Source organism: Neopelma chrysocephalum, unplaced genomic scaffold (genome assembly GCF_003984885.1).
Source record: "Neopelma chrysocephalum unplaced genomic scaffold, ASM398488v2 Primary Assembly neopelma1_122, whole genome shotgun sequence".
Lineage (NCBI taxonomy): Eukaryota > Metazoa > Chordata > Aves > Passeriformes > Pipridae > Neopelma > Neopelma chrysocephalum.
The window spans coordinates 7,887-32,072 of NW_020897784.1; the positions used below are offsets into that span (position 1 = coordinate 7,887).

At 46.5% G+C, this 24,186-nt stretch overlaps 1 protein-coding gene across 1 annotated transcript; it reads right to left on the bottom strand.

Moving 5' to 3' along the window:
* Positions 1–1,089: 1,089 nt before the first annotated feature.
* Positions 1,090–23,675, bottom strand: TSPAN2 (tetraspanin 2). The gene is made up of 8 exons (XM_027697744.1): positions 23,565–23,675; positions 21,540–21,642; positions 10,258–10,355; positions 9,392–9,466; positions 8,776–8,877; positions 7,497–7,571; positions 6,680–6,763; positions 1,090–5,050 (listed from the first exon to the last, which is right to left on the bottom strand). The coding sequence occupies exons 1-8, from the start codon at positions 23,631–23,633 to the stop codon at positions 4,985–4,987; spliced, it is 672 nt and encodes a 223-aa protein (XP_027553545.1). The 5' UTR covers positions 23,634–23,675; the 3' UTR covers positions 1,090–4,984.
* Between the last annotated feature and the right edge of the window lie 511 nt (positions 23,676–24,186).

Here is a 24,186-nt window from a genome sequence, read left to right on the forward strand (position 1 = left end):
AGAAGGAGAAGGAGAAGGAGAAGGAGAAGGAGAAGGAGAAGGAGAAGAAGGAGAAGGAGAACCCTCCCGGGGCTGCGGTGGCACCGCCCGCCCAACAGGGGACGCTGTGGGCGGCCACCAGAGCCCCCGAGGGGGCGGCCCCGGGCACGGACCCGCCTTGTAGGGACCCCCTCGTTCCCCTTGGGTCCGGTAGTGCCGCCGCTGACCCGGTGATGTCCCGCCGATGTTCCGCCTTCCCGCGCTGGCTGCATCCAAATCAGCGTGGGCAGCAGAGGAAGGGGGATTCTGCCCCTCTGCCCCGCTCAGGTGAGACCCCACCTGCAAGAGCTCCGGGGTCCAACAGCACAGGAAGGATGCGGAGCGAGTCCCAGAGGAGGCACCAAGATGAGCAGAGGGATGGAGCAGCTCTGCTGAGAGAATTGGGATTGTTCAGCCTGGAGAAGGCTTCGGAGTGACCTGATATCTGGAGGGAACTTACAGGAAAGATGGGGCAAAATTATTTACAAGAGCATGTAGTGACACGACAAGAAGGAATGGCTACACACTGAAAGAAAACGGGTTTAGGATATTGGGAACAAATCCTTCCCTGTGAGGGTGGGAAGGCCCTGGCACAGGTTGCCCAGAGAAGCTGTGGCTGCCTCATCTCTGGAAGCGTCCCAGGCCAGGTGGGACGAGGCTTGCAGCAACCTGGGCTAGTGGGAGGGGTGTCCCTGCCCTTGGCAGGGGGTGGCACTGGGTGATCCCAAAGGTCGCTTCCATCCCAAACCATTCCAGGGCTCTGTGACACGGCCCCGCCCTCAGCGCGCGCAGCCAATGGGGAGCGAGCACTGCCCGCGGTGGGCGGGGCGTTCGCGGCAGCGGGACCCTGAGGGGAGTCCCGGTGGTGCCGCCGGTTCGGATCCCGCCGGGCCCTGTCCCGGTCCCGACCCTGATCCCGATCCCCATCCCTACCCCTACCCCCATCCCGACCTCAACCTCAACCCCGATCCCCGGCCCAGCGTCCCGGCCGCCGCCCCGGATGCCGCAGGTGAGGCGGGGAGGTGCTGTGGGGGCTCTGACCGCGCACACCGAGTTCTCTCCGGGAGCCGCTTGTTCCAGGTTATTTTTATTAGGAAGTTGTTTCAAGTTCAAGACACAAAGCCGATAAAACGCCACTTCGGAACACACGGTAGGGAAGTGAAAGCTAATTTCAGCCACAGAGCGAGTTTGTTTTCTCTCTCAAAGCAAGAAGCCGTAGAGGTAATTCTGCCGCTGACTTTGCAGCGCGAACCGAAAACGCCAGTTCTGTCCAAAACCACAATTTGTGCTGTGAAAACACACACGTTTATCCTGGAAAGTGGTTTGTGTTTTGGAAAACCTCGTGGCTGGAGCACCAGTAGAGAGGAAGAAGATTGAAAAGCTTTATTTTATGTACATTTTCTCCGAACAGCTGTTAATCCGCAGCCTCCAAAGGCTGCACAACGCAGCGCCTGAAGGCTTAAGATAACTCAAAGTTCTTTTTTCAAGACACACGAAATATATTTTGTTATAAAACTATCAGTATCGAGACAAGTGAAAGGTGACTCTTCATTGTGGGGATGTCACAGGGCTGAGCTTCATCAGCTCCTGTTTGGTCTCTGCAAGGTACCAAAAACCGGCTGAGCTTTCCTGGGACAAATGAAGCTCCCACTGAAGTCAGTTACTTAGAAAAATTAGACAAGGGAAATGTGAATAAGGGTGTTTAGAGACATAATAAGGGCATCAACAGTTTACATCTTTATGCTTTAGAACAAAGCGTTCAACTGAGGAGAAGAAGAAAACCTGTGTGATGTGCTTTCAGAATTATCACCTGGAGGGATCTGATCTTTTGTCTTTCCTCTGAAACGGATGCAAGGGACAGGACTAAATGGGTATTTCTGCTGCCTTACATGGCATTTACTGGAGCAGGGAAAGAACAGCTGTGTTTGATGTCTCTTGATGAGTTAAAAAGACCTTCAGTTACTAAAATGCAGAGAAAACTGCTCTTAGATTAAGCACCTCACAACAGCAGGAAATGACAAAAGACCTTTATCCCTGGATTCTGTTAAAGGCACTAGTATATGAACAACATGTTGATTTCCAGCTTAATTTATACCAATAACTTAGAGAACTAAACCAGTAACAGGTAATATTCTGTTCCTGGTACGCAGTGCAAGTATCCCCTAGACCTAAATAGCAGTAACCCTAGAGCTTGAGCAGGAATGCTCAGCAAAGTAAATGCACTCTTCAGAGGAATCAAAAAACAAACCACAAACCCAAAACACTTCAGCAGAAAGTTCGAGTCTGAATTTATAGAAGGGTTTTTTTGTACCACTTTTCTCTGTTTTCCTAAGGCACTGAGATGGTTTTGTACTTCTGGGGGAGTGGGGAGCTGGGGAAGCAACAGCAGGTTCTGCAAGCTGCCTTTGTGTTCAGTGCATCTCAAAGCAGGAGTGGGCATCTTCCAACTTACTCAAGAAATAATAGATAAAGAGAAAAACTCTGGTGCTATCATTACATTCTGGTGCTGCAAATTTGAGGAATTAAACCCAATTATCTATGTAGATGTGTTTAAAATAAATAAACTACTGTCATTACGAGGGGGAGTGTAACAGAAGGAAATGTCTTTATTTGCAATCATTTTCTATCCCTGTAGGGCAATAACCTTGGAACCTGAATCACTGGCTATGGTGCTGTTGGCATGGTGCTGTTTTTCCTGCTTTTCCTGGAAAGCTGGCTTGCTCTGAGTGGCAAAGATGACACTCTACACAGGTTTCTTCTTTCTGTCAGTATTACCTTGAGAAAACACACCCCAGCTGGGCACTATCCCATTATCAGCTCCCAGGTGTACCTGGGAGCCAGGGAATCTCTTTGTTGGCTGCTGTGGTAAAACTGATTTCTAAGTTTCAGCTTGAGACCCTGATGGATTTGCTGCCACTGTCATTCTCCCAGTTGGGCCTTTCTTAGGAGCAGGGGGTCCTGTTTCCTGGTCTGATACTTCCAGAGTAAGATCCCAGGCCCAGTTTTTAACTGGTGTCCATTGCTAACTCAGCCAGAGTGACCCAAGCCTGACTTGGCAGTGCCAGCACTCAGTGCAGTGCCACAGCTTGTGCCAGGGCAATTTGAAAAGAGAGATCTATGTAAAAGACAGCAAAGATGTGTCAATTCAACCAGATACTTGGAGCAGCAACACTTATTTCCATTCCTGAAGTGACAGAAAAGTGATGGGAGTTTGAGTTTCTTTTGGAACACGAGATAAATATCATAAAGGGGGTATAATCCACACAAACATGTGCACTGGAATGCACATATTTCCTGAAATCCCATTTCATTTCACTGTCATTCAGTGAAATAAAGACCCCCATGACCTGTAAATGCTCTTGCTCATCAGAATGGTCCATGATGTCTAGTTTAACTGAACTTCTCCCCATTGTGTGTGGAACAACTGCATCAGAAATCTGAACTAGTGATCACCAGAGAGACAGAGCTGCTATGGGGATATTGTTAACAAAAAGCTGTTCTCTGAAATGGTGAATTATCTCGAGTAAGCCAAAAATTAAGAGATTCTGAGCCTTGGCTGTCATTTATTTTCCCCTTCTCGAGACAACCTTTCTCTCTCCCAGTCTGGTTCAAAAGGAACATTCTCTTATGAATATAAATATGACAAATAGAAAAATAAAAATATAGAAACAAACTATGTAAACGCAAGCCCTGAGGTATTTCAAGCACACAGTGTAATTTTTATACCTGACAAGCAATCTAAAGGTGCCAGTAAGAAACCTTACTTTGTGGCTCTGTAAAAATGTCCCATCTTTCTTTCCTGCTTTGCACCCACAAGAAAGGGTGAGAGGTTGAGGTAAGAGCCCTGTGGAAGCTGTGATAGTCACAGAAGCAGAAATTGAGGATTTTAAAGTGCTGTGTGTCTTTTTCTGACCGTTTTCACTCTTTGTTTGGCTTCCACAGGCCAGTTAGATTCTAGAGAGATCTGACAAAGGGGCTGCTTTTCTGGATCTAGGCTCCACTCCTGCACCAGTTTGTAGCCACAGTGAGGCTTTTGGGACAAAGGGGCTGCTGAATATGGATTTTAGTGGCCCCTTTAACTCACAGTTGGGTTTTTTGGTGTATCTCAGGCTCCTTGGGAAGCTTAAGCACACTTTGCACTGCAATTCCTCCCAAATGACTGCCTTGTCTTGCCAGCTTCCCACCTCTTTCCCCCTGTTCCCTTAGCCTGGATCTCCTTGGACATGTTTCCTCCCCCAGAGCTTTCTGCATTTGCATGAAGGGTCCAGTCCTAAAAAAAAAATAAATATCCAGTCTCTGCATGACAGTGAAGTCAGTGGGTCTACTCACATGAATTAAAGTTTGCTGGAGCAGGCCCTTAGGCATTAGTTATTTTTAAATAAAGTCCGATTTTATTAATTCTACTCTGTTTGGGCTTTGGAAAGAACAGTTACAAAATGGATCGTGGGTCTGACTTTTTACAATGGCATTTGTTCCTCTGCTAATTCTTGTCAAACAGGGGCTCAGTGGGAGAGGGTTCCAAGCACTGTGTCCCTGTGGGATGTGCAGATTCCTGCACAGGGAGACTCTGGATGCACACACAACATATTCCATTTGCACATACTTACCTAGACAAGGTACTGCACATCCAGGTACCTGCTCACGTGCATATACATTTGTAAGGACAGATATGCACGTGCTTACACATGTGTAAACTCTTAATTGCACATATACAAACATTAAAAATCAAATTAGTCTTAGATGAACCTTTTGCATTTTTCATTAAAAAGGACATTTTAAACCCCTTTTTTTGTTCACTTCAGTTTTACTGCAACTAATACAATTCACCTGATCACCTAATGGGATATTTTCCTCTCAGTATGTTAAAACACTGATTAAAATGCATTACAATTATTAAATTGGGTAGAAGAGCACTTCTTGTAAGCTTAGTCTGGAACTCCTGGGACACAGTTGTGCCGTGACAGTTTTAGATCATGTCTCGTGTGTTACGGATGGCACAGCACAGAACCATGCTGAATATCATGCCAAAGATCTAGAAGAGAAGGGATGTGATTTAGGGACCCACTTACAAAACAGTGATAAAATAATCTGCATATCAGAACAATCTGAAGGTCCATATGGCAGAGCAGTGGCTGCTCCCACCTGCAAACCCCAAAACATCAGGCAACCAACACGCAAGAGATTTCACTGATCCTCAAAGCCAAGATTTTATCTGCTCCTGCTGGTTTTCCTGTTCTTTGTTCCAAATGTCAAGGCCACCAAAACTGCCCCAAACATTATTAACGTGAATTTAACAGACTCAATAACTGTGGCTATTGGTATCCTCCCTAGTACTGCACCACTAGGTTCTGAGTTGCAGAATGGAATATTATCCAGGTTTGAGTGATTCCAGAGGGACCGGGTTCCTGGAGCTGGTGCTGAGCACTGCAGTGTCACAGGGAAAGCTGAGCTCTTAACACTCAGTGTGCTCAAGAGCAAGACTATGCATTAAATATAAAACACTGCTCATGTCAGGGAACTGGTTAACTAGAGGGAATGATAATAATGAGTGTTGCCAGAGTGTCCAGAAATGTCTTTTTTTGCCAGAGCAACCTCCAGCTGCCTCCTGAGGCTTCATTGCTAAGGATGGGAGATGGGCAGTTAAACCCCTGGGTTCATATCCCCTCCTCACACATGTCCTTAAGGAAGGAGCCAGCTGAGCTGTCACACCCCATGAAGTGTCAGAAACAAGCACAGGAAAATGTACAGACGTGGTTTTGCTGCCACAGGGGTTGTTATCACTCCATAATTTGTGTGTATCTGAGGTGGGAGCCATGGAGATGATCCTTGTTCTGAGCAGTGGGGTTGTTGAGCTCTGCCCCACCCACGTTGCTCTGCTGTATTTCTGGGTACATCTTCATGTTTCATACAAATCCCAGGATTGTTTAACCCTGCTGTGCTTTCTGTACCCACATAAACCCTTCAGCTGCTTTTAAGTGTCCACATAAGCCCATGAGCCTCCTGCTCTTCAGAGCACCTAAAGGGCTGTTCCTTTACTAACATTCTGGCTCCTTGTGCTGCTGGTGTTTGAGCCTGAAGGAAATAAAGGCACAGATGTGCTGGAAAACTCTTTCTGCTAAAGCCTGGTGAGCTACAGCCCGACCATCCTGCTGTATCCCTGGATCAGGGTGACATCTATTGGTCACAGCTCTGCTCTAGAAAACCTGATTGTAAACTGTCCTTCACATAGAACCAAAGCTACAGCCAGCATGTTCCTGGAAAACCACTTCTACAAAGGGTAGGTATCCTCTATTCCTTGTGAAAACTAAGGAATGGATCCTAAAGGATTTAAAGCATCAGCCTGCAGTTGTTTTGGGATAGATGAAACGCTGCTATGGCCTTTTGCTTTTCAGTTTGGTTCATGAGCACTCCACATTCCTACTACTACAACAAAATACCATTGCCTTGGACCCTGTCTAAGGACACAAAATGGTAAAACACAGTCACACAGGTCTGCTTGCACTGATGTGGGCAATTCCCAGAGAGGACACACTGGAAGTGATAAGAAAAGCTGCACCTTTTTGGAATCTCACCAGTTGCTGCAAAACACCTTCCACAAAGCTTTAAGTAAGGGACAGGGTACTGGGCTCAAGCAGAGGTTTGAAAACATGGATTTACTCACTGTGATGCCAGCAATTGCAATTCCAACAATTCCAACTAAATGCAGATTAGTATCAATTACATTCTGAATTTCAACCAGGCAGTTCTGTTAAAAACAAAATTGAAAGATTTCTTTACTCCCAGAAAAAATGTGTTCCCACCAACTCCATTAACTGTTGTCAAAGAATAACAGATAAATACAAAAAATATTACAGTTACCATCATAATTCCTGCATCTGAGCCTTGTGTTTTGTCAGACAATTTTTACAGCATATTCCCTTTTCTAGTGAGACATCTGTACCTCTTGCCTGTACAGGCTGACACAAGTACTTTTCTTACACTCAGTTCTCCCTAAATTTAAACTCGTTTATGTAACAGGCCATGCTAAATCAGGAGCTTTCTACTGATGCAAAACCTCCATTTTGACATTGTGCTCACAAACAGATTCCTTAAAAACAGAAATAACAGAAATATCCTTCTTAGGCCCAACAGAGTTTCTAGTCAGGAGGCTCCATGCACGACTAAGGCAAGCACTTGCCAAAATTCAGCCTCCATGGGGTCCTTCATTTGGGATCCTGTCCTGTTATCTCCTGCTCCCTTTTCCCTTCAGATGATGTAATATTGTCTCAGCTACGGTGGGATGCCACAAACAGCCTTCAGAACTGAGGACAACTTATTTCTGCCTCCAGGCTGCTCCATGTCACAAGGAATTCCACGCTGGAAATTGCAAGGTGAAAAAAGGGAAGTTCTTCCTTTCTTTTAATTATAGAATGTCTCCAATTTTACTAAACAATTGGCATGAAAAAGTGATTAGAACTACCAGGACAAAGGACACTTACCTTTGGCAGCTGGATATTCTCTGGACAGGGTAATCCCACTTGTTGTTCCACGTTACCTTTCCCACAGCATTGGAGCTAAAGGAGAGAGAAATGAAGAATCAAAGAGGGGAAAACCACAGACTGTTTCATACTGAAAGTCAGTTACTACTTTCAAACTGAAAGTGAGACAATAAATAACTAAAAAATAGAAGCAATACAGATCAAATAATAATTTTATTCTCTGTATTAGCCACTGCCTCTGGTAGAGTTCCAACTACATGGGATGAAATTCTTTAAAAAATGAGTTTCAGTTGTCTGAGGCCACAGCAAACAGGCAAATTTGCATTAACAACAATGTCCAGAAGGGATTTTTATTACAGTATCTCATAAAAAAGCAAACAAGTGGATTTGGGAGAAGCTGATCCCTGGTTTACAAGGAAACAGGAGCTGTTGAAGGGAGAAAGCAGAAAGGTCAAGTATCACATACAGAATTATGGGCAATGCACAAAAGCTGCAGCAGAGAATGCTGGAATTTTATTTCTGACACAACATCGTGCTGGGTTTGGAGACAGTAATAAATCAGTGTTTCAGAGGGTTTGTTTTTCCTGTTTGCCTATCTCCCAGAAAATGCTTGGAATTCCTCTTTGGGTCAGAAATAACGGCTATGGGAGAAGGACAAAAGGGTCTGAGGTTGTGAAATGTTTGTTCTAAAGAACGTGGGAATTGCTGTAAGGAGCAACAGAGCTTGGGCTTGATCTCTGTGGGAGGCAGTGTAGATACAGGACAGACACAGATAGGATTGAGGAACTCACAGGTTCTAACTCTGATTCAGACACTCACTTTTTGGGTGGCCTGAACTGTGTCACATATGGATTTTTGGTTCTTTTCCTACTTGGCTCAGCCAGTGACAGGATCTGCCACACTGTAGGTCCTGGGACACAGGTCACTTTTTTCTCTATGACAAATGCAGAGGATTCAGACATTTCTCCTTCTCTCTGCATTTGTGAGTATTTTTTCTTGGATTTCTATACCCAAAAGGGCCATAACAGTCATATCTTCTGCACAGCCAAGACCAGAAGCTTCAGGAATTTCAAAGCCTGGCCAGTTGCACTTTAAAAAGTAGAGATCCAAAAACCAGAACTCTGACAGAGACCTCAGGAAGCTCTCAGGGTTGTGAGCCTCTGGCTCCATTTTAAATACACTCAGTTCTATTCTTCCACACCTCAGTGGGAGGAATTCTGGATTCTAGTGGGTGATGTGACGGTGGAGCAGCAGTGAGGTGACAGAGTTGAGTACTCACAGCCACGTGGTAGCGGTAGATGGTACTGTTGACCTTCCCCACTGGGTTTTTCATATAATCATCATAAGCATCTTCATAGATCTTCTGGGCTTCCTGTATTGCCTGCAGAAATCAGACTTTCCAAGTGAGTGGCAGATCAGTCTTATCCCCAGTCCAGTGCAAACTTCCAGCTTGTGTGACCAACCTTCAGGGCAGGAAATTGTGCCTGATAAACAGGTACAGGACTGGAAAGACAGGAGGTTCTGTGGCCTGGTGGCATTCAGAGGGTCAGAGTGTTCATGGGCTGCATTCTGTGTTTTGGTTAAACACTGTTAGGTGGGGAAGTTCAGTGCCTGAATTTGTTTGCCCTTTTCCTAAGCAATGCCCTCTTTTCATACTCAATGTTCCTTGTGGATGGAAGGTAGAATCACACCTACAGATTTTCTTTAATAGAGGGGGGCAAAAACTGCATCCTGCTCTGGACTTATGATAACACAAGCTCTCATTGACTCCAGAAAAGAATGTCAGAGAGTCTTCCCAGGAAAAGTCTCCTGGGAAGTTTCCCTGTGCTGTAGGTCAGTCAGCACTGGAATCCATAACTGCCCCATTAGCACATTAGAGGCTCTTTGCTACTTACCACTTTCTTGCCTAGAAAGGCAAATACTCCAGCAGTGACCTCAGCTGCAAATATCACCAACAAGCAAGCAAAGAACTGTGGAGAAATGAGAGAATCTCAATGAACATCCCTTGTTCCTGTGGGCTGCCAGTCCTTGCCCTGCCCCTCGTCCTTGCCCAGCCCAACACCCCACACTGAGACAAAGCTGATGAGCTGGGGCTGTGCAAAGGTGCCAGGACAGATTCCTTGTCATATGGGAACAAAGGAAAAATGGCAAAGATGTGGCTCAGATGGAGCTTCAGGAAAGACAAAAGGTAATTCCAGGGAAACATTATTTTAAATCTGACCCAGGGTTAGCAGAGCTGCTGGCATTTACTGTTAGCAGGCCTTGTGTAACCCAGAGTAGAAAGCCCTACAAATGGCAGTTTCCAGCTGCTAGAAAAATATAAAAATGATCAATATATAAGTGCAGAGCATCCAGCTGTACAAACTTCTGCCTGCTGCCCATTAACTGCCAAATCCCTGTCCAGTCTCTCTGTATCAGCCAGGTTTCTATCCCAGTTATTGTGATCCTTCTCTTCCCCTCCATCCCTCTGCCCCAGTTGGTTAGGGATTCCTGCTGAGAAATAAATTCTGCTAAATAGCAGTAAAACAATTACAATTAATATGGCCTTGCATATTAGTTATAATATCTGTGGTGGTGGTGGGAACTCCTTCATGTATGACAGCTCTGCAACTGCAGGGTGGTTAGAGAAGCTGGGTTAGCCAGGAAGAGGACATAGGACCTGAAAGGTCTTGGACATTAAAAAGGTATTTCCCCTAATGACACATTGAATGCTTTGAATGATTTTCCTGCTCATCTCAGGCCCCTGAAACCCTTTACTCACTGCTCCAAGCAAGCACTGAGACTCCCGCGCTGCTCCACAGCACCCGAAAAATCCAACTGCAGACATGATGGCCCCTGCTCCCACCAACACATAGAGTCCTGTGGAAAATCAGAAGCAGGCAGGAATTTAAGAAGGTTTCTCATGCCGAGGTGGAACTTCTTGTGTTTTAGTTTATGGCTGTTGCTCCTTGTCCTGTCAGTGGGCACCACTGAAAAGAGTCTGGCACCATCCTCTGACACCCCTTGGAGATATTTGTATTGATTGAGGATATGATTAATGATTAATTATATCAACAACCCCCAAAACTGTCCCATTCTTAATTGACTGGGGCTGGAAGTGTGCTGTACTGCTCTGCAGCAGTGGAGCTTAAAGGAACACGGGAGATGTCAGTGTAGCCCCACACACAGTTAAGATTTGGGACTCTGGCTACATTCAGAACTTGACAGGACTAAACTGTAAAGGTGAGGGGAATGGCATTCACCTCTGCCACCTGTAAAACTGCTAGAAATACTCACATTCAACAGATGAGTTTTTGTATGGGCTTTATCTAGGACAAAAGGAAACCAGGGCACAGAGTTTCCCTTGTGTCTTCCCCGAGAGGGGACAGGGAGCTGCTGGCTCTGTGCACTAGAGGGCACAGCAAGCCTTTGCTCCCAGCCTGGACTGTGGAAACTTTAATGAGAACCTTTACTGGGCTCATTTACCAATTTAAACATTATTTTAAATCTGACCCAGGGTTAGCAGAGCTGCTGACATTTACTGTTAGCAGGCCTTGTGTAACCCAGAGTAGAAAGCCCTACAAATGGCAGTTTGCAGTTGCTAGAAAAATGTAAAAATGATCAATATATAAGTGCAGAGCATCCAGCTATACAAACTTCTGCCTGCTGCCCATTAACTGCCACATCCCTGTCCAGTCTCTCTGTATCAGCCAGGCTTCTATCCCAGTTATTGTGATCCTTCTCTTCCCCTCCATCCCTCTGCCCCAGTTGGCTAGGGATTCCTGCTGAGAAATAAATTCTGCTAAATAGCAATAAAACAATTACAACTAATATGGCCTTGCCATATTAATTATAATATCTGTGGTGCTGGTGGGATGCTACTGCTGACTGTGCTGGCAGCTCATATTCCGTATTTTCTAGATTTTTAATATTCACCAACTTGTGTCTTACTAGGACTGAGCATTCTTCAAGCTGATACTTGTACACATCTTCACAGCACTGGTTTTTACTGATACACAAAGATATATATGGCTCAGGAGAGAAAGGTCAGCCCTCGTGGAAGATGAATTGGAAAAGACAAAAAAACCCACCCCTCTCTCAGGTGCAGAACCTGCTGCTCGACTGCCAAACACCAACGCTGCCATTTGCTCACATCTCCATGGTGACAAACGCCGGGTAATTACGAAGATGTTTCCTGGACTGTTTTCTGTCTGTCACTCCCTGCCCCAGTCCCTGTAATTACTTATCAGCCACTTAACAGAGCTATTTTGGAGTAAAGAGTTAGGAGAAGAGTCTTCCCATTTCTTTTCCTTGTTTCCAGCGAGGAAAGACCGAGCTCTGTGAGCCTGGGGGGGTGAGACCACTCTTAGGAGTTTGGATTTGCATTTGTCAGAGAAACAGCCTGAACATTTCACTGGCATGAGTCACAACTGAACCGCTACCTCAATCAGAACTTCCCTTTTAAGGCGTGTTACAGGAAGAACTCACACCACTCACTAAACAAAGCTGAGCCCCGCAGCTGAGCCAGCCAAGACTTTAAAACCACCTTCTTCCATCTCCTGCTCAGGAGAGTTCATCCCACTCTGTCCTTTCTCAGCACCAGTTGCTGATACTCCAGAGAGCTATTTCTAGCTGGAAAATAGTGATGGCACTTAAAATTTCCACAAAAATAAAGATATTTTCTGCTTGTCTGCTATATATACACACACACATGTAATCTTTCACACAGCAATGAGACTTGTGATTTTGGGGTTGTTCTGCAGCCAGGAGTTGGACTCGATGATCCTTGTGGGTCCCTTCCAACTCAGAATATTCTGTGATTCTGTGAGACACATGAACAGTAGCTCGAAAAAAATTTCAAAGGGAATTCAAGTTATTTCTCAGTTTGCCTTGTGAGGTTTCCCAGCACCCACATCCAGGTATGTTCAATGGAAGATGACTTCCAGGAAGGATGTCAAAGCAGTAGATGCAGAAACATCCTAGATGGTGTAAGTATATGAGGCAGGGATGCAGTATTTCTTTTTCTAGTGGGCTGTACACAGCACTGTAAGCATGATCACTTCAAATTCTGAATAAAAAGAGACCTAAACTCTTAAGTGAGACTCTCTAGAGAGAAAAGAAAAAGCAAAGGGTGACAATTTCTGGCACACACACCTTAGAACCACAGCCTGACCTAAAGCCATCACGCACTGAGAGCCATCCTTAGCCCACTTAATCTCACCAATGCAAACCCAGAAATTTGCTGGGTTTAATGTTAAACATTGTCATCCAATAGTATCATGTGTCAGAAGTAACTAAGCTTCACTAAAACCCATCCCTTTCCAAAAAGCAGGATGGAAAGCAGAGCCTTAATCAGCTTCTATTCATAAGCACTTCCATTGTAAAACACAAAGCCTTGGCGTGGCCTCCAGCTTGGCATCTACAGCACAGCAGGGAAACAAAATAAGGCACAAAATGGAACACGTTTGGGAGCCAGAAATGCACACAAAACAGCTCAGCCCAGAGCACAACGTGGCAGAAAGAGGTGTGTGAGTCAGGTCAAGGTAGAGAGCTTGTTTTGGTGGGTGGAAAATGATGAGGAGACTGTCCAGCTGCAGCTTTTCGTGCAGCAGAAGGCAAAAAAATACAAAGTAGAAAGGAAGCAAATGTGTTTGTGGCCTGCGTGAAATTTTCCCTCTCACTTCTTCTTGCCTCTGTTCATTTCCTGTCATTTGGGCACTTTGATCTGTGTCTGCTAATGAAGAGGAGAGAGGGTTTGATGTGTAATTTGTCTCTGAGGTTGTTGGCAGCACACAACCCAAACAGGAGCAGAGAACAGAAGAATTGGGAATCCTGAGAGCAGGAACCCTCGACTGAGGAGGGCAAAGCTGGACCCAATGGCAGGGACCTGCCATCTGTGACTGCCCCCAACTCAGCAACATCTATTCCACCTCCCTGCAGGACCCACAAACAAGTCACCCTCAACCCCTGGATGCAAAGGGATGAAGAGGCACATTCCAAAGAGTCAAATCCACTCACCAATCCAACAGAAAATTGGTTGATCTGAGCAGACACAGCCAGGGCACCACTGACTGTGAGAGGTTCTGGAGGAAATAGGGGCTTCTTTGTAACCACAAGAGGATGAAGAACAAAGTGTCACAGGACTGGGGGTTTTTGGACAGAGCCTATTCTCTTCACCTTATTTTTTTGGTGAGGAAATATTGAGGGTTTGGGGGGGTGGTTTGTTTGTTTTGCTGTGCTAAGACACCCCCCCCACACAGAGATTTTTATAGCTGTGAAGAGAAATGAAGACTTCTACTTTTAGCAGTGAGTCAAGTGAGAGAGCACCTGATAACAAACTGATTTCCCTTCTGGCTATAAAATAGTGAGTGTAAGGGTGGGGGAAAGCCCCTTCTTCAGCCATTGTTCTTTGCAAAGCCATCGTGTCATTTTGCAAAGGACACATTTGGAAAGCAATAAAGCAGCAGCTTTTCTGTATATTTGATCTTCTGATTCATCCCATGGGGGAAATCATTATTTCCTGGAAGGAAATTGTCAAATGGGGGTATTCCCTGTGAAAATTCCAACAGGAGGGATTCCCATTTTCTAGCAGACTCTGCTTTGCAGTTACAAGGGGAATTCAAAAGTTTTCTGGCAATCTCAGAGCATCCTGTGGCTCCCTGTAGTGAAGAATGGCAAATCCACAGCTCAGAGGACATCTCTGGATTGGCATTTGTGCTCATGGCACAGAGTTCTTCCCTAAGACACTGTTTCTTCTGGATATGGGCAATATCCCTTCGAGGGCTGTACTTGGAGACAGTGGATCTCCAGGTGTGAAGAAGCACGTCAAGAAGGATTGAGGATATTCTGTGTGTTATTTCTGGATGAACAAAACCTCTGTGATTAGCAGTGATGCAAAATCCCCTCATTTTAGACCAGGTAGAAGAGAGGGATGGAATTTTATAGCTGCTGACTGCAATGTGTCTTTATGTGTGCCAAGAGTGAGGGAAGGATCAGCCAAGGCTGGTAGAGATCTAATTTCAGAGTCTGGAACAGAACCCACACCCAGAGCTGCTTTTTGTTTGTTTGTTTGTTTGTTTTCCCCCCAATCCTACTGAAGGCTTTGAGACACAAATCCCTGCCTGGAGCCTCCTGCAAAGAGCAGGAGCAGACAGACACCCAGTGTCTCTGTCTGGTTTTATTTCACATGGATTTCTTGTTTACCTGGCTGCTATGGTCACTTTCCATTTTAAATAATTCTCCTTTTTTTTTTGGCTGAGTAAATAACAGTGAACAAACCACCAACTGTTCATAATCCACTGAGAAAACAAGCAGCTCTGTTCTTGGGGTGAGGGACCCAGAGGCAGCGATGGCAGGAGCCCGAGAGCCCAGACAGGACTTGAAGGGATTTTCCTGAGGTTGTGTATTCCTTCCAGTCCAGGAGGTAGATGTGCTCCTCCACAGAAGGACTGAGGCTCTCCAGCCCTCAGGAGAGCACCAAGGAACCTGTAGTACAGACACACTGTTGGAAAATATGAGGAACACACGTAGGAGTTGGAAATAACTGGCCAGACAGGGACAGTTGTGTGTGTGGCACTTGGCAGAAAAGGCTGTTTCTGAAACAAGCTTGTTACTAGACATTTCCATTGTATATTTATCTATAAAATACATTTACAAAACTGGAGAAAAGCTGCAGAGGCCTCTGAAGGAAGATGGATTTCTGGAGAATTGGAACATAACCCTTAATTTGAGCATAATGGACGTATAGGAATAAATGTCTTGTGTGAATTCCACGAGGATTTCGTGGTTAATCCTCCTGGAACCACAAAAGCATTACGGACAGCAGCCAGTTTGTAGGCTTCTGCTGATGCACAAATCCTGAATTTCAATTTAAAAGCAGCCTCACTGTAATGTAACATCCCAGTTCACTTCCTCCCCTTTCCCACAGAACACCATGTTACATGCCTTGCTCACATCCATCTCAAAACCCTAAATAATCACATCCCAAATTCACTTAAGCCAAGCTGTTCCCAAAGGCTCTGTCAGTGCCTGTCACCCCCCAGGAAACTGCACTGAAATCAGGTGTAACCAACACACCTGCACAATTGTGGCTGAACTTCACAGAGTCCTGTGGAAACGGATTCTACAACTTAATGATGTGAACAGTGTGAAAATCTTCCTCATATGGGAGTTGTTCAAAGTGCACACAACGACCATAATCTCATCAAATATCTAAGTACTGTTTCTTAGTGTTGTTACATCCTTTTTGAGCAGAACCACAGAGCATCAGGACACTGAGTGCACCGGGGATGTACAAAACGACATTAAGATTTTTCAATTGAATTCCCATTTCCTTTCTTAATGATTCCTGACATTTATGTGCCTCTTTGACTGCAGCTGAACAAGGCAGTTGGTTGTCAGGAGCAACTGAAAGTGAGTCTAAGATCATGTTCCTGTGTGGTTATAGCTCATTTCAAGTCTGTCAGTGTTTGTTCTGCTTACATTATCTGTTACCACTTGCGTCACTTTGCTTTGTTGATACTGCATTTCATCTGCCCTTGTAATACTCAGTCATTTGGGATCCTGAAATCCTCTCGTGATTCTCTGCAATCCCCTCTAGATTAGGACACCCTGAATAATCCTGTGTATATAAGAGCCAGCTCAATCCAAACCCTCTCTGGAGATGTTTTTGAACTGACACACCCCAAAAAGGTTTTTGGCTGCTGTTTTATTTTTTTCCAGCAGACAAAGCACTTTCCTCTAAATGGCTTCAAGAGTGGCCATTCCAAATGTATTTACAGCTCTGTCAGAATGAAACACAGCACAGGACATTTCCCTGGAGATATATTGGGTTATACTGGTTTGGTTGTTTTCCAGAAGTCCCTTTAGAGACTGGCATCTAGAGCAGAGATGGTCCTTTTAAAGAGAGTTTGCATGAAAAAAAAGCCTGAGCAGCCCTGGAGTGCAGTGTGCTGCTCCAGCAAGGAATCACAGAATCATGGAATGCTTTGGGTTGGAAGGGACCTTAAAATTCATCTTGTTCCACCCCCTGCCATGGACAGGGACACTTTCCACTAGACCAGGTTGTTCCAAAACCTGTCCAACCTGGCCTTGGACACTTCCAGGGATGGAGCAGCCACTGTCAAGGGAGGAGAAGAGGGTGTGCCAGAGAAGGAAATGGTGTAACTGTGGGTTCAGCTGCTGCTGCAGGGTGGAACTGGCTTTAGATAGTTACAGCAGAGAGAGGAGGGTGGCAGAAGTCACCCAGCAGCACAATTTAATAGGCAAAAAGCATAAAAGTGCATTATCATGCTTAAGTGATTAATTAAAAAATCAGCCTCCTGAACATCAGTGTATTGCAAATATAAAACCACCCGAGGCAGATGGACGGATTGTTCCATTAGGCTAAATTGGCTTGTTTGGTCAGAATTGCCTTTATTCTTGCTTTTATTTTGCCAGGGGGAATACTGACTCTTAGGAACTGCTGCGAGGTTTCATGATCCAGCACAGAGACTTCCGAGCAACTTTCATTTTGAGTCAGGTTTTCTCAGGGGGTGGTAGTGGTGCTGTCATATTTTTTAAGCCAATTTCCAGTGCAGCAGCTTCTGTTTTCCACTCAGGGCCACTATCAGCCTTTTCTAAACCCCTCTTCCTGAACAGCAGAAGAACACAAGATGACAGGAAGAAAGACAAATTCATGGCTTAAGTCTTAAGTAGAGACTAAAAGGCTCTCCAATACACATCATGGCAGGACCATTCCATGCTCCCCTTGTGGTATTGCACCTTTTACAGAGGCTGCTTTGCCAACAGCTCTCATTTTAAAGGCTGGTGGAGTTTGAGAGGTCATGGATTTAGGAGAAAAAATACTGTTGACTAAGGATACAGTGCTTGAGTCCAAAATACATGAATAGAACTAGAACAAAGTGAGGCACAGGAGCAGAGAACTGCAGTTTACATGGATTTAACTGCTGGCCAACTCCTGTTTGTATGGGCATCCACTACTATGGAGAAAAACTACTAATATCCTTCAACTCCAGACATGACTTCATATCCTAAGGCATGTGCCATCTAACTGTACCTTCCAAAGCCAGAAGGATCACTCAGTGCTCTCACAGACCCCAAGAAAAAGCCACAGCCACCCTGAAACTTTTGTCCACAACTGGTTTGGCCCTGATGAATGCCTGGACCACAGACTGGATCATGGAACTGAAACAAAGAGAACACAGCACAGCACAAGGGCTGTGAGCTCTGCCTGTGTAGGAAAAGCAGAGTTTCAGGGCTTGATTGATTCATTCACATTCATCAGGTTTTGTTACCATTCCTGATGGGGCTTGTTGAGTACATACACTTTGTTTTTATTGTTGCTGGCAGTGATGGGATCCTGTGCACTTCATTTATTAGGGATACAAAGAGTTTGTCCTTCCTGTTGCCCAAGGAACCAAAGCAGACTTTGCCCTTCATCCACCAAAAGCAGAGAGGGGAGAAAAGGGGCCTGGAACTGACCCTTAAAAAGTCCCTGTGTTAGTTTTTACTTCACAAATTCTCCACTTGTCCTCAGCAGCACTTGATCTGTACTGCTGTGCCTTAGGTATTTTTAAGAACAGCACTGCTACAAGGAATTAATTAAGAACCAACTGTGAGACAGCAATGCTGACACCTTGGGTTCACAGAAGCATCTCTGTTTCCTTCTGATTGTTGCAGACTTTCCTGCCCAGTAAAACACTCGTCAGGGTCTTGGTACAGGAGTCTCAAGAAGGTTGAGCAATCCAAGGAATTCCCTTTATTCTACAGATCTTTTCTCCATCTGATCAGTACAGTGCCACAGACAACTCAGATAAAAGAGGTAACTGCCAGCTATGGGCCTTTGCTGAAATTATCTTTTTTCTTTCATTCTTTTTTCTCTCCAGTACAGCTACAAGAGGAATGACCTGTACCAGAGCTGAACAGCAGTCAAACAAGGAAGCCACAGTTTTGCCTCACCACTTGAAGCACAGGCACAAAAACTGTACTATGAGATGGAGCAACATAAAAATATTGTCCCACTGCAGCAGAAACTCCAAAAGCTGGGGAGCTGCAGGCAGTGGATGTCCAATTTTAGGAGTCTGTAAGATACATCTGGTAAAGTGGATGGAGACTGCGTGGGTCCAAGAGTTCCAGCTCCAGCCCTCTCTGTTGTAGGATTTTAACTGCAGGCTGCAGTGGGGAATATGGATCACCAAACACAAAACCACAAGCAACAGAAAACTAAGAACACATATGTGCTTGCCCTCAGCACTGCTGCCTGGAAGCTGTTCTCCAACCAACAAAAACATCTCAGTGGCTGGAAAAGATGAACAGGCCTCGTTGCCAAGTCATGGCCCGAACTATTCCAGGGGCAGAAAAGGCAGCTGGACTGCTGGTAAAGAGCAAGGCTATTTAAGGAGACTCATTCTGGCCTAATGGAAAATGCAAGGATAGAATTATCAATTATTTTAAACTAAAACAACATTTCAGATCCAGGAAAAAAAACATCACAAGGAAGCACAAGAGAGAAGCTGGTTAGATTGGGCTGGCAGCTCAATCCAGGTACAGAAAGAGCAGAATATGCTGCTCTTTAGAAGAAAGAAAATTAAATGTTTTCCAGAAGATGGTGATTCTGGACAGTATTTCAGGCTACAAAGCAAACTCTGAATGCACCTGCACTGCTGTTCCAAGCACTGGCACAAAGCTGATGTGATCACAGGGGCTTGGGTTATCACGAGGCAGCCACAGAAGCAGTCAGGGGGACAGAGATAAAGAAATTACTCTTAGATATTCAGCTATATACTTATATTTTAAGTCATACTGCTTAAGAAAGCTTTCTCCTCCAGCCCTCAGGGCAGCTGCTCCCTGTGTGCTGCAGTGTTCCATATTAAGAATTCCTATGCAGAGTCCTGGCTGTCACCCAGGATGCATGTTACAGAGCAAACACACAGAGCCAAACAAACAACAGCCCCACAGACTCTGAGAAAGGCCCAACACACAACTGTCAAGGGGGACTCCAAGCTGAAATCTAGAGAGGCAAAGCTCTTCAGCAGGACCATCAAGCACAGCTTTGTCTGCTGCAAAACCCACTGTAACTGAACTTATCACTGTTCTTTTACCACTTAGCCCCAGACTGTTCACAGCCCCAGCACAGCTGCCCCATCAGATGCTCAGAAGTCACAGCAGCATTTAACATGATTTCTAATGAGGGAGGGCAGCAAAAAAGTCTGGTTTTCTTTCACAGGACTGCTCTGTCCAGTGCCTATTACAAAAAAAGGGCAAACCCTTTGCTTTAGAATTCAGTCCAAGGTGTAAGTTTAAAAGAATTCTCAACATCTCTGTGCCCTGTTCCTCAGCACTTCCCCTGCTTGCAGTTACATATTTCAGCAGACAGCTCTAGAAATACATGTGGCAGCCCAATAGTTCAGTGTCATGGTCTGTGATGAAACTTTTACAAGAAGGTTCCCCAGGACTTCCCAAAATGAACAGCTTTGAACAACTTTTGTAATTCCTGTTCAGGACGGAAGCAGATTTGAATGCACAGGCACCAGAGAATATCTTGTTTACACAGTGTGTTACAGTCTGCACTGTGGTGCTTATTCACAGCACAGGATGTATTAATTTCTGGCTTCCAACAAACCAACAGCACTTGATTCTGAAGGTCAGAACATCTTTCTGTCTTGTTTGCTCTCCTGGGACAAACATAAGTGGATGAGGCAGGGAACCATTCCAGCACACAGCACAGGAAGTTCAGCAGGTATAAACTGGATCTGGAAATGAAGTTGGTGATCTAATATGCTGCTGTCATAGCAGCTCAGATGTAAGAGAAAAACTAAATCATATTTCCTGCCTCTCTGTGTCAGTGGAGATGCTACAGGGTATTTTACAATAACCCTCAGGTCCCAAATAACATTTTGGTCTGAATGGTTTTATTCAGCCTCACAAAATCACACGGAAACTTTGCTGGACATCACATTCTCCCCATCCATTCCCACAGTGCTGTACAGCCAGCTTTGTGTCTCCAGCCTGGCTGCATATGTTAGAGAAGCTTGGGTTGGGACTGTGGTGGATCTGAGTCAAGGCCTCCACTAAGAGAATTTAAAGTATTTAAAGTAACTGCACAATATTGCAGTGAAGGGTGACTGACTGCAGGACTTCCAGGCCTTCCACCCTGTCAGAGTGGCTCAATGGACACGGCAGGGCTGGGAATTCATTCACACCTGGCATTTGGAGATGGCAAAAATGTTTGTACCAACCGGATTTTACTGAGTCAGTCTCCAGGGGTGATGTATTAAATAGAAAAAAACCCTGACTTTTCTGCTGTAAAGACATGTTACAGTTGCCAGTGGCAGAGAAATGCAGTTGCTGGCACTCCCAGACAGCTGCTATTTAAGGGTGTCTATAGATACATAACACAGGTGGCATTTCCAGAAAACCCGCCTGGAAATCCTAGGGAGAGAAAAATTATCTTAAATGCTAAAATTAGAAGTGACTAATACCAGATCTGTGGACTTGAGGAACTAGTTGATTCCTGCCTGGGTTGGACAAACACCTCCTGAGATGACTGAACACTAGGTAGTTTAATTCGACTTTTCATTAGTGGAAGGATTTGCTCTGATACTTCAGTCACACTGAGGCCTATGTGAATGAAGAAACACCAGTGCTGACCAGTTCTCCCTGTGAGACGCTGGTGAGCAAAATTTAACTGCTGCACTGGCACTGGGAACATTCTGAAGTGCCACTGTTGTTTTCTTGGCTGGCAGCTGCACAGAAGGAAGGATATATTGGTGAACCCCACGAGTCTCTGACCTGTCTCACCTTCTATTCTGAGAGTATTAGCACAATTCACTTAGGATACGTGAGGACTGGATCAAATCCAAGAGAAGAGATTAGTTTGGACTAAGGAAGTGGATGCCAGGCAGAGAAAAGTCAAAAGCCACCACGCACATGGCACACACAGAACACCCAGTTTGGGGTAGTTCAGGGCAGGAATTGTTGACCCTCACATAGAATTCAATGCATCACCTGCCCCAGGATGAAGCAAGGGCTGACAGCTGTGTCCTCCCACGCGCTGGAACTTACCCAGGAAGAAATACTCCGGGGACTTTTTGTCTGTAGCAAAGTCTGCCATCGCCCCACCGAAGCGCAGCCACAGCCCGAAGGCAATGACAGCCAGTCCTGCCAGCTGCAACACAAACAGAGAGTCAGCACTGCAGAGACACATGGCCAGAGAGCACCAGAGAGCACCAGAGAGGTGCCACTGGCACCTGGAGAGCACCAGAGAGGTGTCACTGGCACCTGTGCTTTCCTGAAACCCCCCCACCACAAAATTCACAGAGCACTTGCCAGCATCTGATAACAAATTCCTGTTTTAGGGCATTTTGCTGCTTTGTTTCAGCTCTTCAGTGCAGTGGTGATTCTGAACTTAGTAGTGCCTCTCAAACCTGGTAAGTTATTTAGTCATCAAAACTTGGCCTGAACTGCAACAGGGAATGGAGTCGGGCAGGAGACCCCCAGCAGAACCAGGAGGTAAAAGGATTGTTACACACACAATATCTTGGAGTACAGATATTAGAAACTAGGGATGGATGCTGCCAAATGGAAGGAAAAATTCCCTTTAATGCAAGCAAACCGGGTCACAAGGGAGTGTCACAGCATGTTGTTTAAGGGGAAAAAAATCTACAGTCAGTGGTCTCAGCCCCACCACAGGCCAGACAAATTCTCAGCCTCCCAGGCAGCAGTGGGTATCCTGGCAGACAGCTCCAGAATCCCACATCAGGCACAGTGTCCTGCTGCTGCTGCTGATGGAGGCCCAGAGCCCTGGTCTGCAGCTCCTGCACAACCTGGGCAAGGCTCCCAAACACCTGCTGCTTCCCATGGCCGTGGCAGCCTGGAATGGTGCATTTCTAACCTGCCCTGCATTGCCTGGCACTTGATCCGTGTGGCACAATCTCCATGAGCCAGGAAAGCAGGCGAGTGCCCAGCTGGAGAGCGTGGGATCATGGCTTTCCTCACAGACGTGTCCTAGCAGAGCTGGGGGTCCCCTGCCACCCTGTCACAGCATGGGGACCTCCTTCCTGCCAGGCAGGGGCTCAGCTTTAGGCTGGCAGTTTGGGCTGAATGCCCCAGCCAGCTGAGGAGATGGTTTCTTCCATCCCAGCAAAAAAGGCAGGATAACAAAACACAGTAGTTGTCGCTTTTGAGAAACAAATAACACAGAGCTTTGTCCTTCTACTGCCTTGCAGCTGCAGCTGGGCAGCATCACTCTGCCCCTCCAGCTCGAGCACAGCAGCACTGTGTCCCCGGAGCGCCCAGCGCTGTCACCAAGAGGGAACAGCATTTGCTTTAACTGTGCTTCAAGCATAAAGGAGACAAAAGCCCAAAACTGCTTGCTCCAGAGAGGCTGAACAGGATTACTTTGTGACTTCTTTTAAAAGAACCCAGTGAATCAGAAGGAAAGAAAAAGACGTTTAAGAAGATGACATCGCTGATTGTTTTCCAGTGTGAAAAGCTGGAAAGCTGAAGGGAGGACAGAGCGGGAGGGAAAGTGAAAGAGGAAAGAAAGCGTGAATTCAGCTGTGCTGTGGAACTGTGAGACTATTGAAAAGGTGCAATGAGGGGAGAACGGGCACGGCATTCCCTAAATTTCTCGGGGATGATGCGAGGACTTTCTCTTAGGATGAACTTGTAAACGCAGCAGCTGCTGGCTCGCTGTTTGAAATGACAGGAGTAAAACCCACCGTGATGCTGTGAAACGTCCCGCTGCATGCGGTGCTGGGAGAACCTCTCCCAGCCTCCTCCCGCAGCTCCCTGGTTGCCGGGGAAATGGCCACTGCTTTAAATTATCAGCTAAGACACAGGTTGCCTTTTTCCAGCGATGTCATTTCACATCAAATCGCTACTTCCCCAGGAAGAGCCGTGTCTCCACGGGAGCAGGAGCGCCGGCTGAGCGCTGTCACCGCTTCGGGCAGCTCAGCTCCTCCGAGGGACCCCCGCCCGAGCCGCCCACCCTCTCCCCTGCCCCGGCACCCCCCGCTCCCCCCGCCCGGGGCCGCGTCCCGGAGCGCCCGCAGCAGGTGCCCCGGCCCCGCCCGGCCCGGCGCTCACCCAGAAGGTCAGGTTGAAGATGAAAAGCAGGATCTTGATGCAGCGCATCCCCCCGTGCCCCGCGCCCATGGCGGGGCCGGCTCCGGCAGCAGCTCCCGAGGCGGCTCGGCCCCGACTCGCCGGCGGGGCGGCACCGGGGGCAGGTGCGGGGCCGGGCGGGGCTGCCCGGGCGGATCCGCCGACCTGGGCCCGCCCCGGGGCGGACTTTGTGCCCGGGGGGTTCCCGGGCGGGGCCGGGGAGCGGCGGGGGCGCGCCCGGGGTTGTGCCCGCCCGGGACTGTGCCCGCCCGGGGCTGTGCCCGCCCGGGGCTGTGCCCGCCCGGGGCTGTGCCCGCCCGGGGCTGTGCCCGCCCGGCTCGTCGGAGCCCTCCGGGCACCCCGCGTGTCTCGGGGCGATGAGTGACACTCAAATGTTGCAGATGCTGCCCGAGGATTTGATGTCCGTTCTCCTTAAAATTATCTCACGCTCATAAACCAAGCCCTCCTAAAGTTAATTTTCCAATCGCCAATACTTTCACTTCGTTGTCTAGGTTTGACCTAAAATGTTGACTCTGCCACCAAAATCTTACAGCTTTCTCCTCTTGGGATTTTTTTTTTTCAGCTGTTGTTCTCCTTCAGAGTC

Excerpts from the sequence above, each read along its gene's own strand:
- TSPAN2 (XM_027697744.1), bottom strand. The coding sequence starts at position 23,633 with ATGGGCGCGGGGCACGGGGGGATGCGCTGCATCAAGATCCTGCTTTTC. Across the intron at positions 7,572-8,775 it reads TCTACCGCTACCACGTGGCT|CTCCAATGCTGTGGGAAAGG; the intron begins GTGAGTACTCAA and ends TCTCTCCTTTAG. Across the intron at positions 6,764-7,496 it reads AGAATATCCAGCTGCCAAAG|AACTGCCTGGTTGAAATTCA; the intron begins GTAAGTGTCCTT and ends TGTTTTTAACAG.